Source organism: Erigeron canadensis, chromosome 3 (assembly GCF_010389155.1).
Source record: "Erigeron canadensis isolate Cc75 chromosome 3, C_canadensis_v1, whole genome shotgun sequence".
In the NCBI taxonomy this organism is placed as follows: domain Eukaryota; kingdom Viridiplantae; phylum Streptophyta; class Magnoliopsida; order Asterales; family Asteraceae; genus Erigeron; species Erigeron canadensis.
In genome coordinates, this window is record NC_057763.1 from 33635539 (window position 1) to 33648180 (window position 12642).

Sequence of the window (12642 nt, forward strand, 5' to 3'; positions counted from 1 at the left end):
TTTGGTATATGATTGTGTTAGGGTTGATCGGAAAATGGGGGAGTAGGTGGCGGCCAAAAGATATGAAGGTGTTTACAGTTTTTATATAATTACAGAACTTATATACATATATGTTTTCATAACTTATATTTATTTATATATGTTAAATGAATAAATTAATTATTAAGATTAAAAAATAAAGGAAAAAATTGGTGTCCATCTTTAGCCTGTAACATGCATCCTTTAGACAGTTTTGGTAAATTCGTTACATTACATAGACCCCCGATTAGATCAATACATAACATAGATATTTTGTCATAGTTCACTACATCCACAAGTCATTATCCCTTAAAAAAATGGATGGTAACCGGCTACCTGTAGATTACCCGGTAGCATGCATCACTTAGACAGTTTTGGTAAGTTCGTTACATAACATAGATCCCCGATTAGATCAATACATAACATAGACATTTTATCATAGTTCACTAATTCACATGTCATTATCCCTACATATATTGAGCAAGGGTACGTCGTCGTTGTATGTAGAAAAGGACTTATATATGTTTATTAATTAAACATGTTCATAAGTACATAAACATGACACCCGGTCGATTAATCAAATAGTTATTAAGAACTAGGTATCGAAGATGTGATTTATACAGTCCATTATGATGAAAGAACATCTATATATGCAAGTAGCCACAGTACTATTAATGGAGACAATAGTTGATGGGTGAGACAATATGTAGCTCACGTTACAATATATACTCAATCGATGGAGTTGTACTCAAGGGAGAAATAACATGCGCTTTTATAAGATTCTAAGCCACATATAGTTGTACTCCAAGTGGTGGCTTTTTCTTTTTATGACCAACTAGATTATAACCCACGTGAAACGCGGAAAAAATCTATAAAAAAATTACACTTGAACATATAAAAAAGCTAGCACAGTGGTATAATAAATACTTAAAAGCTATTAAAAATGACAGAATAATAAATGAAATAAGAATAATGAAAACAAACCAGTTGTTTTTTTCATAAATCAACCATGGTATAAATATAATTTCAAAGACTAAGGTTTGACAGTGGTTTTTCATCTACCTGACAAGTGTTTTTTAGTTTTATGAAGTATCACAAATGATTATATTTTTGAAGATTACAACGTACGCTTTTTCCCAGTTAAATACGTATAGTATAAAAAGTTATAAGGATTCACGGTATCCACAAAATAATTTGATACACAAATAGTAGTGGTTTTATAGAAGCCCTATGATCCACAAGCATGTAATCTCCATCTCCTTTATTGAAGCCATAGCGAAGTTATTGATTTCTCTAAACGCCCCCTTCATTAAAGAGACACTCAAATGGGACAATTTTTGGGTTGTACTTATACGTTTGCTTCTAAAGTAAGACAACTTTAACCCGGATGTTCTAAGATTCCTTGGATGCATCGATGTCAGTCATTCTAGCGAACACAACTTGACCTGCCATGATATTGTATATAGTGATATGGAAGCAAATATGTATTTTTTTATGCTGATGCGTAGTTGATGTATAATATTCATACATTTTTCATATCACGATAATGACTTTTTGTCACAATATCTTCTATGAGCTTATTCAAATGATACACTATAAACAATAACAACCCTATTTTTCAACCTTAATCATATATAATCAAGTGTGTATAGTTATACCTTATAACATAAGGTTAATTTAAACCATAATCCAATACAAAATTATTTTTTATTAATTATTTGTAAGAAAATCAAATACAAAAAATAAACTATAATGGAAGATGGATCATCAAAATAAAATTAAAAGAAAAAATAGATGATGATGTGAAACAAAAAGGGTATAAAAAACTTAGACATATTAATTTTGACATGATTATGAGAATATTAATTAATAATATGTATTGTTGGAACGTTTAATCCATAATTGAAGTACTAAAAACTTATTTGATTAAAGATTGAGTTAATGATGATGCCATCATCTTGATCTAAGGGTAAAGAAATAAGAAATAAATTTAATAAAAGGTTAAGATTAATCCATTTTTGAATTAAGGGTTCTCTTTTAGTATTTATTAAAGATGATACGCTTTTTAGATTATTTTTATATCAAATTAAAAGGGTTGTTTTTTTTTTTTTTTTAAATAGGTGTATTTGTATTTGGAGGATATTCACAATTTATGAGATGATGATGAAGCGTAATACGAGTATAATTCTTCCAAGCTTAAATAAGATCGTTTTTATACGGCAAAATTTGATTTTTCTTTTACATATCCAAACTCAAAATCTAAAAAAAAAAATACAAGGTCTTAAAAGAAGTTGAGGGTGAAATCTGAAGGCATGGGGTACCTTAAAAAAATGGCATCTAGAAAAATAACTTAACCAAATCTAAACTTGAAACACCCGAACTCGGTGCCAAATAAGTAAAAGTTATTGATAGATCGAAGGAAAACTTGTAAATAAGTAAAAGTTATTGATAGATCGAAGGAAAACTTTTACAAGCTAAAACTTAAAGCCGGGACCAATATAAAAGATATTTGTCCTAAATTAAAATGGTCAAACTTTTCGTAGATAAGAATCTAAACTTACGAACCAATGATTCAATGAAATAGAAGGGATTTGTTGTTGAATAGATGAGCAAATTTAAATGAGTACGATAATCTGTTTATCTTGCTTATTCAAGCTAGGTTAAATTTTTTTTTTGGGTAATAGGATACCCCGATGATTTTATAACAACACGTAAGTAATGTTCAGTATAAGAAATGTGACAGAGTATTACATTCGTTTATATATGACATACCATATATATTACAAGCATTAATCAACAATAAACACTATTACTTCCAAGATGGTAAGTAACAATAACTAGGAAGTAGGGCAAAGTAATCTCCAATTTGTGACAACAACACCAGAACTAAGTAGCAGCTACGATAACATCTTCCAATGCATTAGGGCTGATTAATTTGTTCCTTGGCATTTTCCAAGCTTTCAAGTGATGTCTATTCCTTCCTTGATCTCTGAGCTTGAAATTCAACAAACGCAATTTAACCGTGTCAAGGATTAAGAACAACCTTGCATTGCGTTCATGCTAGATGAAATATGTGGAAGCTCCAACCAATAACTTCCTTATAATACTTTGTACGTGTCGATCTCTTCTTAGAGATGGGAGTTAAGTAGCTAATTATGTTCTCACATTTTGCTGGTACAAGTTGCATTTGAGCAAACGGCTTCACTAATGTCCATACTTGCATAGAGAACTAACATTCAAAGAAGAGATGGTTATGTGAGTCAATTCCGGTGTTACATAGGGAGCAACACATGAGGTTTAAGTTTACAGCCCCTCCTACATCCCATGGCTTCATTCTATCTTGCGTCTTGAGTTTCATGTTAAGAACCAACCACATATGGATAGAGTGCCTGGGGATACACTCTGAAAACCAAACCAAGTTAGCCCACTTTACATCTGGCTGTTTATGTCTTATAGTATTCCACACTACTATGGCCGAAAATTAGGTTAAAGTTTAAGAATGATTGAGCGTAGAAATTACAAGACCAAACAAGTTCTATATTTTTATACTCTTACATAAAAGAGGAACCCCGCACTCAAATCTTAAATTACAACTTCAAACTACCAAAAATAGTCATCTCTTTTATTCATTAATTTAAACATCCCCAATTAATATATCTATAATACTCTTAATAAAATAATTTACAACATAAACTCCTCAATCCTTAAAGTAACTACAATACCCCCTTTAACATCAATTACTTTTACATTTCAAACCACTGCCGCCCCCATCGCCCGTCACCACCACCACCCGTCGTCACCACGCGTTGCTACCACCATCGCCGTTTCATTGCGCGGGCATATCACTCGTCTAATGAAAAATCTCTATATCTATTTTAAATAAGTACTCATTGAAGAATCCTGGCTTAGCATATTTTGTGTCAAAAACCGAATTACACATTTATGATTGAGCCAACATTCTATGTCATACGGGGAACCTTTAGAGAAAACCTTAAAAAATTGAAAAGAGAAAGATAGATAAGTTGGATTATTGAGAACCAATTTATTTTCCATAACTTGAGGTAAAAGCTATAAGCTTTTACAAGTTATATGGTTGACAATAAGAAGTGAATGAATCCGAGTCACACCATAAACAACTTGTATCCAAATTAGAAGCTATAAATAGAGCACTTCGAAAGCTCATTTCCATATCAACTTAACCTAAAAACCATAAAAAAAAATAAATGGCAAGCACAAGAAGTTTGATTTTGATTGTTTTGGCAACAATTGCGGTTTCTTGTGCAATCACACAAGTGAAAGCATATTCAAGCTCTTACTGTGGCCCTTGGTCTCGCTGCGAGGGAAAAACCTTATACTGCCCGTCTGAATGTCCCTCAAGTGTCTCCAACGACCCCAAGGCTAAAGTTTGTCGCATCGACTGCTATTCTCCTAAATGCAAGGCCGAATGCAAAAGTAACAACACTTTTTCATCTCTTTTCGATTTATCTAGTACATGCTTCACGTTTAATTTGACTGATAACACAGTGTTTGTAAAAGTTTGTTTATAAATAGCACGCAATTCTAACATCTTTCATTCTGAAACAAATCAACATTTAATTACTTATGTTACAAAAAGCCCTGACTAATTAAAAGTTGTGTCAAATTTATTTATTTATTTATTTTATTGTAGACCCTAAAGCAAACTGCAACAGCCCGGGATCAGCATGTTACGACCCACGCCTAATTGGGGGAGACGGCATTGTGTTCTACTTTCACGGAAAGGTGAACGAGCATTTTAGTTTAATCTCCGACTCTAACCTCCAAATAAACGGCCGATTCATTGGCCACAGGCCAGAGGGGCGATCCAGGGACTTTACATGGATCCAAGCATTGGGTCTCCTTTTCAACTCCCACTCTTTCTCACTAGAAGCCACTAAATCTGCCACATGGGACAGCGAAATCGACCACCTTAAATTCTCCTTCGATGGGGAAGAAATCTCCCTACCCACCGGTGGGCTTTCCACATGGAAGTCCCCGAACGATGAAGTTAAAATCGAGAGAACTTCAGCTGTAAACAGCATTATTGTGACCGTGCCTGGGGTGGTAGAGATTTTGGCTAATGTAGTGCCAGTAACCGCGGAAGATGACAAAATCCATGGCTACAAGGTTCCTTCAGATGATTGTTTTGCTCATTTGGAAGTTCAGTTTAGGTTTGTTGGACTTTCGGATAACGTTGAAGGGGTTTTGGGAAGGACTTATCAGCCCGATTTCAAGAACCCTGCAAAGCCAGGGGTCGCGATGGCGGTTGTGGGAGGTGAAGACAAGTATAGAACAAGCACATTGTTATCTACTGATTGTGCAAGTTGTATCTTTGATGAGAATAAAGTTGTGGAGAAAGAGAACAAAGTAGAGGTGATGCAGAATGGAGCATTGGATTGTTCTGCTAAAGGATTGTTTCATGGAAATGGGATTGTTTGCAAGAAATGAAGAGTGAAGAATATGACTTGATCATGAATAAATTCATTATAAATGATTAATTAATGATAAATCCTTGGATTGATGTTTAATCTCTACTTATTTAATGACTTTGTTTGAATCTTATTGTAATATTGTTCATTTATCTTAATGCAACATGCTTTTCCAATGGAAATCTAATTGCAAAATATATATTCAAGTCTTTCGGGTCTGTAACATTATTAATGATTCGATCACTAATTTACTATCAGCTCAGAGATTATTAAACCACTATCAAAAGAATTTAATGATTATACATTTATATGTCTTGAATATTCTTGACATATTCAAAAGTTGTACAGGAAGTATATAAATATTTATTCAAAGCTATAAATTATGTCTTTCTTACTAAATTAATGTATTATATATAATTAACTTTAAGATCTTGAAAAGCGTTTTATCAAAGCAAACTTTTTTGTTAAAACATGTTACACTTTTTTATTAAAGAAAAAATAGATTTTTGAAAAAGATACTATTGTGATGCTTTAACTCATGAAATTTTATTTTGACTTGATATATTCAAATTAAAAAAATATATATCTAAGACATAAAAAATAGAAAAAACCTTATCAATTTGCTCATCTAACAAAATCTTTCTTAATTCTTTTATAAAAATAAATATCAGCAAAATTTTATTTTCAGTAAAAAAAGAAAACCTTATTGGTTTGCGTTTCCATCCAACCATCTAAATGGGTATATGACCTCAAAACCTGAGACCTAGTCGGGCCCGGTCGAACCTGGCTTAAACCGACCCACCCGATAAGGTAACAGCCAGGATTACAAGTTCAATTTTGTTACAATGTCGGGTTTTGGGTTGGGTCAGGTTGAGCCGAGTTTTGACGCGTGATGAACAAATGTCCATTAAATCTTAGTACCGAAGCGAAGCCATTCAACCCTGATCCGAAGTGACCCGCTCGATAAGAAAAAAAAATGGATCACGGATTCGAATTTATTACACAGTTAGATTTCGGATTTAAACGGATCGGGTCAATTTTTAGCCATGGTCATGCCTTCATCCATCCATTGACAAATGCTATGTTCGGTTTTCCTAATCTAAACCAAACCATCCATCCACTGAGAGTCGAAAAGTATGATGGGCCCCCATCTCACCAGATCTCACCGAATCACAGATAGCCATATCCCACCTACGTGTCACCGACTTCTTTTCCCTTCCTTCTTTCCACTCCAATACTCCCTATTTCCACACCCCTCACGAATCTCCAACTGTACACCACGCTTCACAACTTGTAATCCCATCTGCCCCCATCTCACCACCACCTGCATCTTTTTTTCTTACATCTGTACCTTTTTATTCCCCACCAAAAACATTCACTTTTTTTTCTCCATCCGAATCCAAACCCAAAAAACACATATACATCTTCTATATCTATAACTATATAAATCTCTCCGGCCAGATTCCGATCACCAGAGACGAAACCCAAAAAACACAACCATGGGACGTGGACTATTCTCATGTTTCAAAAAACAAACACCAGACAACACAGCCGCCACATCAAACGAACCATCATTAGCATCAGGAGGACCGATAATAGTGGAGCTATTTTCATCACAAGGGTGTGCCACGTCACCAGAAGCAGAGCTACTGTTTTCGAGGCTAGGAAGAGGGGATTTTAAGCTGGAAGTAGGGGTGATATTAATGGGATATCATGTTGATTATTGGGATTATAATGGATGGAAAGATCCATTTGGGTCAGCCCAATGGACAGTCAGACAAAAAGATTATGTGGAATCTTTGTGTTTGGATACTATGTTTACACCACAAGTTGTTGTTCAAGGTAGGAAACAGATTGTTGGAAACGATGAAGATGGTTTGATTGCTGAGATTGTTAATGCTCCTAGATTCCCTCCTCCTTCTTTTCAGGCACGCACGTGATCATTCTTCTTTTCTTTACTCTATTATTTTATTGACAAATATTACTCTTCCGTCCTTTTTAATTGTCTTAGTTTGACTTGTAATTTTTTTTCCCCCGAAATATAATTGTTTGTGTTATATATTAGTTAATAAAAGTTATACAATAAAAGCTAGATTCAAAACTCAATCCATTCATATATATTATATCAAGAGTTATATATATATATATATATATAAAATATATAATATTTTATATTTTATATATATATATATAGGAAAAGACTCAAAAAGTCAAACTAAGACCCTTCATATGGGACGGAGGATAATACTTTATCTGTCTCAAGGAGAAGAACATGGTTCAATTACTGAATTAGAAATATTTGAGTTAGTTTAGGAGTTGGATTAGAAATTGTGTTTTCTTATTATTTGGATGTAATTTGTTAAACATAGGTGTGTGTTTTCTTATTATTGCCAACCCAAGAGTTGTAATGAATCTGTGTTTTTATACTGATTTGGCTCAAAAAAATATCTAATTTAGGTGGATTTACTAATTATTTTTATCATGTTGCTTGTAGGCAACATTCGAGAGGCCAACACCAGAATCCTTGAAAGTCTTTCTAAATGGAACCTTTAGGGCCAAATCTGACGGCCAGGGAGCAGACATCATGGTGGCACTCTACGAAAGTGGACTTGTAACCGACTGCCAGGGTGGTGACAACAAAGGCCGTATGCTTGTCAATGATTTTGTTGTCAGAAAGCTCGCAAAGCTCTGCTCTGTCAACAATCAACCTCCCAAGAAGATGATAACAGGAACTCTAGATTTTGGCCTTTGGCAAGGTTTCAACAGCAGCAAATGTGGTCTTGTTTTATTTGTGCAGCAACATGGGTCGCGGCATATATTTGGTTCCCAGCGCATTCAGCTACCAGCAAATATCTGAGTCGAGTTTTACTAACAGATTGACTTATTTGTCTGGCCATTGTTTATTTGTGTTTACATGATTGATTGAAATAGAAAAGTAGTACTTCTGAGATTTCATTGTACAACTAAATTTTGGTTATAGACCCGTTTGTTAGTTTGAGTAGGTGTTTTGTGAAGTTTGGAATGCTTAAAATCTTGTTAATTACATCATAAATACAATCTATTACAGCTTTACTGTTCTAAGACGCATTTGTATATTACATCATGAAGAAGATTGTTGAGCTTATTGATAGGGACCCCAGCAACTCAAATAGACTACAGTCCTCAATGGTTCTATAACATCTCTAGGCTTCTTTCCTTTTCTTGAGACCTCGGTTGTTGAGTCTGATGCAACCGGACATAGTCTGCCTTGGGATGCCGATGGGCCAACTACTTGCCAAATGGTATGTGGTTTGGATCTATACGTACAATGCCTTAGTCCTATTACAGCTCCCAGCGTCACGATTAAACAAGCCTTGTTGACAGCCTGCATTTCTTGAACTTCTGAAACAATTGACGAAGATGAATGTGTTTGAAGGCTGTGAATCGGATTGCAGGTTTATATAGAGGTAGGAAGGGGTTGGAGGTTTTAGAGTAAGGTTGGGCTTAAGATGAACCAATTGCTTGAAACCGGCTAATGTTTATTGTCTTATTCTTTAGCACCATGCTGATATGTCATAATCAAGTATTGTCTTATGAGCCTTGTTCAATGTATCAGTACTACTACCATGCTATCTCATCTTGTTGCTCTTTTGTTCTCATTAGTTAATATACAGTGGATGGCCATACAAAACCGGTACTCTTAAATGCCATTACGAGGTTGGAAGCGTAAAAATAGATTGTTACACGTTGGAAGCACAAAGCCAATGAGGCAATGTGGCTGTAAAGGCTTGTATAATAGTAATTTTATAAATTGTCCAGCATAACTAGACCTCTGTGAAACCGCTACCACATAGCATAACTAGCTCAAGGAGATGGTTGAAAATAAAAAAATTAAAAAACAAGATACAAACTGATGATATAGAGAACTCTTCACATCAAATCTACAGCCTCAACCTGTTGTCGAGCAAGATATTTCTCCCTTCGTTCTTTCTGAAATAAAGAAATCATATGTCACGTAAAAATCAGTATTAACATCCATAAGAAGAATGCCAGGCAACAAATGGCAATTTTTAGTACTTGTAATAAAATTTTTTACTCTAGGATCAACTCAACAAGTAAATATATATAGGTGACTAATCGCAATCCGTTCAGGGAATACGAACTGATAATTGCCTAGCTGAATCATTAGAAAAGGGTCAATAACGTACCCATTCATCTATGATAAGTCCTTGCCCAACAACTTTTAGAGGTGGATCCGCTGGAGGTTTTTTGCATATTTCTAGTTGAGCTTCAGCTTCAGCAAGCTGATGCTTTAGTTTTTCCAATGCCTGGATACAACAACATTAACGTCAGATATTTTACTAACTAATAGTACATGCCAATGCCAGTTATCAATCAACTTACAGGAGTAGATCGTTCTGCATTTAAGAAAATTACACGCAAAATTCGTTCAACAACTACTTCATCCTTTTGCTCATCAAACTACAAGAAACAGAACATATTGTTGAATATCTCACAGAAAATTTTCCAAAAAACTATCAAAGATGATAACAGAAAAAAAAAGCAAGTTACCAATTCAGGAACAAAGTCTGTTCCTTCGGTGACCTTGAGACTCATGATCTTGAACTTAACCTTGCTCCTTCGATCCGATTGTTTTTCATTTTTATCCGGTTGCTCAACAAACTTGAAAACTGACATCAGTTTGTGTCAGTAAGCACACAAAATTGAAACTAATTTACTTAACCATCATATTATATATAATCCACATCCAACTTGTATGGTTATGCAAAAAGAAGATTGTTACCTGTAGCGATAATGCTTTCACCGGGGGCCAGAATACCACCAGGAGGTCGCATATAGCAGCTCTTTGGCGCAGTAGTTTGAAACTAAAGGGATCAACATACATAAACACAATTTGTTTTGCAAATTAGAGTTATTCCCCCATGAAATTATAAATTGAACTTTTATGCATAATAGTATGATCCTTGTGTTATATGTGCAAAAAAATGAAAAATAGATGACATACCTTAAAGGCAACATGAGAGCTACTTTGGTTTTTCATGCGAACCGCACTTCTAACCTGTTTACCAGGCTCATCTGCAATAACAAAAAACCATAGTGAACTATCAGAAATCTACTAAGAAATAGTTATTCCCATCAAGACCGTACCTAAATCAATCGAGAAATGTTAAATCCTCGTATTTATCTTCCTAAGCATCCTGCCGACAGACACTTGATGATAATCAGTGCATATACAAAGGTCAACAGCACGTAGGTTATCGTCAAGTGTCTATTATTACCGTGATTAGGTAGATAATTGGGATAATTAAGCATTTTCCGCTAGAGATGGCTTGAATGGCTTTAAAAATATTCTACTTTACAAGAAAACACTATAATAAATCATGTACCATATTTAAAAACTGGTTTTTCTATGCATCATTCTTTAAGCTCATTATTACGGAGAATTATTATTTATTGATATGTATTTTGTGACCCTTGCATCACATAAGCAGTATTTTGCCGACTTGACAACCATATAAGCTGTCACATCATCCGTTTACAAGTCATAAAGTAAAAGTTTGATACATACAAAAGAAGATCTTAATATATGTAAAATCTTAAGATATGGCACATATCAGAATGATATGACATATAACAAAAATACTCACATGGAAAGTAAAGGTTGTTAGCTGGATCAAGGCGTAGTCTTCGTCTAGCTGGCAGGAGCGATTTTGCGACAGATGATACCTTGTTTGAAGACCGACTGTTACCGTTTGATGCCGCACCTTTTTCGTGGCTTTTTTGACTCTGAAGTTGAGAACTTTGCGTAGAAGAAGAGGCGGGAGCTGTTCCAGATTGCCAAAAGGGACATAATTTCCACTTCTTTCCATCTATATGCGAACGCTGGTGGCTAGAGATAGGCATAATAATGTCTACTAAGAACAAATTAACTACGGTTTAAAATGGGATGTTATTTAGTCGATCGAGTACTTTGGTTGTCATGTATGTGATATATATTGTGATCATGCAAGAGTAGTAGTATAAGGAAAGTGAGCTCTGTCTTCAAATGGCTTGTTGTGTTTTGTACCTCTGTACCCAAATGGACTTTACACAACAAATACATATATATTTGAGATATTATGTTGCAAATTTGTTTTACAAAATTTTCCCTCAATTTTGGCACATGATACAATTCACCCCCTATGTAGGTACATTCTTATAGGATATTGAATATAAGAGTTTAAAGCCACTAATAAACATGTTTAAGGAGGTAAGGAATCATGTTATCTCTCAATCATTAACATAATGTGTGTAATTCCATGTGGGATATTTGCTATAACGTCATCTCTCTTTACTCAATAATCAATGAAACCTATACTTAAGGACAGACATTGTCCCTTTAGGGACATCCGATAAAATTAGAACGATACAGATAAGGACATAAATTATGACATACAATATACATAAAGAAAGACTTTTTATTTTAGATGATTTCTCCACTTTAGTCAAAATAAAATATTTCATTTTTTGACCAAGTAAGACCTGACTCATTACCTATCTTTCTTCACTTTTGAATGGTTTAGAACTTTCGTGATCATATTTATTGTATCAAAAAAATTTAATTCAAGGGGTTACTGATAAAACAAGTTTGTTACGCTAGAAGGGTTTTTTAATCAACTTATACGCCCTACTTAATTATCTGACACTTTTTAGGTTGATGAGATCACTGCTAGCTCAATAGCTTTAGTGGGCCAAACAATAGCTTTAGGCCTCCACTTTTTTAGGGCCCCCAAATTTTTTAATTTTCGGGCTTTCAGTTTTTAGATCATGTAAAGTCTTGTTATCACATGAGTGAATGAATAATTGCTGTAAATATATAAAGAAAGCATATAAAGTAAAACTCACAACCCTATAGAATTGGAAAAACACACACCACGATCCTAAGTCAAAATGAAAATCTCAATTTGTGCTTCACAATTTCAAGCCCAACTTAGCGAAGTTAGTCCAACTTTATAGTTTTTGTGGTTCACAATTTCAAAGACTAATAATCTGTATAATTCGAAGTTCCAAGTGTGGCTGATTTAGGTGGTTCACCATTCCTACGAATCGGTATTTCTTTTTTATTTTTGCACTCTAAAGTTTTCTACGGATTTTGTGATTCGTTTCATTCAAAAATGGAAAAGACTTCGAGTCCAAA

At 34.4% G+C, this 12642-nt stretch overlaps 3 protein-coding genes across 3 annotated transcripts; 2 read left to right on the forward strand and 1 right to left on the reverse strand.

Moving 5' to 3' along the window:
• The first annotated feature begins 4241 nt into the window (after positions 1-4241).
• LOC122594632 lies at positions 4242-5660 on the forward strand. The gene is made up of 2 exons (XM_043767063.1): positions 4242-4470; positions 4688-5660. The coding sequence occupies exons 1-2, from the start codon at positions 4242-4244 to the stop codon at positions 5482-5484; spliced, it is 1026 nt and encodes a 341-aa protein (XP_043622998.1). The 3' UTR covers positions 5485-5660.
• Positions 5661-6845: 1185 nt separating this feature from the next.
• On the forward strand, positions 6846-8546 carry LOC122591055. Its single transcript, XM_043763248.1, has 2 exons — positions 6846-7393; positions 7960-8546. Exons 1-2 carry the CDS (start codon positions 6965-6967, stop codon positions 8320-8322), a joined length of 792 nt encoding a protein of 263 aa, XP_043619183.1. The 5' UTR covers positions 6846-6964; the 3' UTR covers positions 8323-8546.
• LOC122591056 (vesicle-associated protein 4-1-like) lies at positions 8471-11534 on the reverse strand. The gene is made up of 7 exons (XM_043763249.1): positions 11114-11534; positions 10471-10541; positions 10249-10330; positions 10017-10135; positions 9849-9926; positions 9653-9772; positions 8471-9434 (listed from the first exon to the last, which is right to left on the reverse strand). The coding sequence occupies exons 1-7, from the start codon at positions 11367-11369 to the stop codon at positions 9375-9377; spliced, it is 786 nt and encodes a 261-aa protein (XP_043619184.1). The 5' UTR covers positions 11370-11534; the 3' UTR covers positions 8471-9374.
• Positions 11535-12642: the final 1108 nt, after the last annotated feature.

What these genes read in the sequence shown, in the direction of transcription:
- LOC122594632 (XM_043767063.1), top strand. Translation starts at nt 4,242, where the DNA reads ATGGCAAGCACAAGAAGTTTGATTTTGATTGTTTTGGCAACAATTGCG. An exon ending in ATGCAAGGCCGAATGCAAAA is followed by an intron (nt 4,471 to 4,687) that starts GTAACAACACTT and finishes ATTTTATTGTAG; the next exon opens with ACCCTAAAGCAAACTGCAAC.
- LOC122591055 (XM_043763248.1), top strand. Translation starts at nt 6,965, where the DNA reads ATGGGACGTGGACTATTCTCATGTTTCAAAAAACAAACACCAGACAAC. An exon ending in TCCCTCCTCCTTCTTTTCAG is followed by an intron (nt 7,394 to 7,959) that starts GCACGCACGTGA and finishes TGTTGCTTGTAG; the next exon opens with GCAACATTCGAGAGGCCAAC.
- LOC122591056 (XM_043763249.1), bottom strand. Translation starts at nt 11,369, where the DNA reads ATGCCTATCTCTAGCCACCAGCGTTCGCATATAGATGGAAAGAAGTGG. An exon ending in CAGACTTTGTTCCTGAATTG is followed by an intron (nt 9,927 to 10,016) that starts GTAACTTGCTTT and finishes TGTTTCTTGTAG; the next exon opens with TTTGATGAGCAAAAGGATGA. An exon ending in GACTTATCATAGATGAATGG is followed by an intron (nt 9,435 to 9,652) that starts GTACGTTATTGA and finishes TCTTTATTTCAG; the next exon opens with AAAGAACGAAGGGAGAAATA.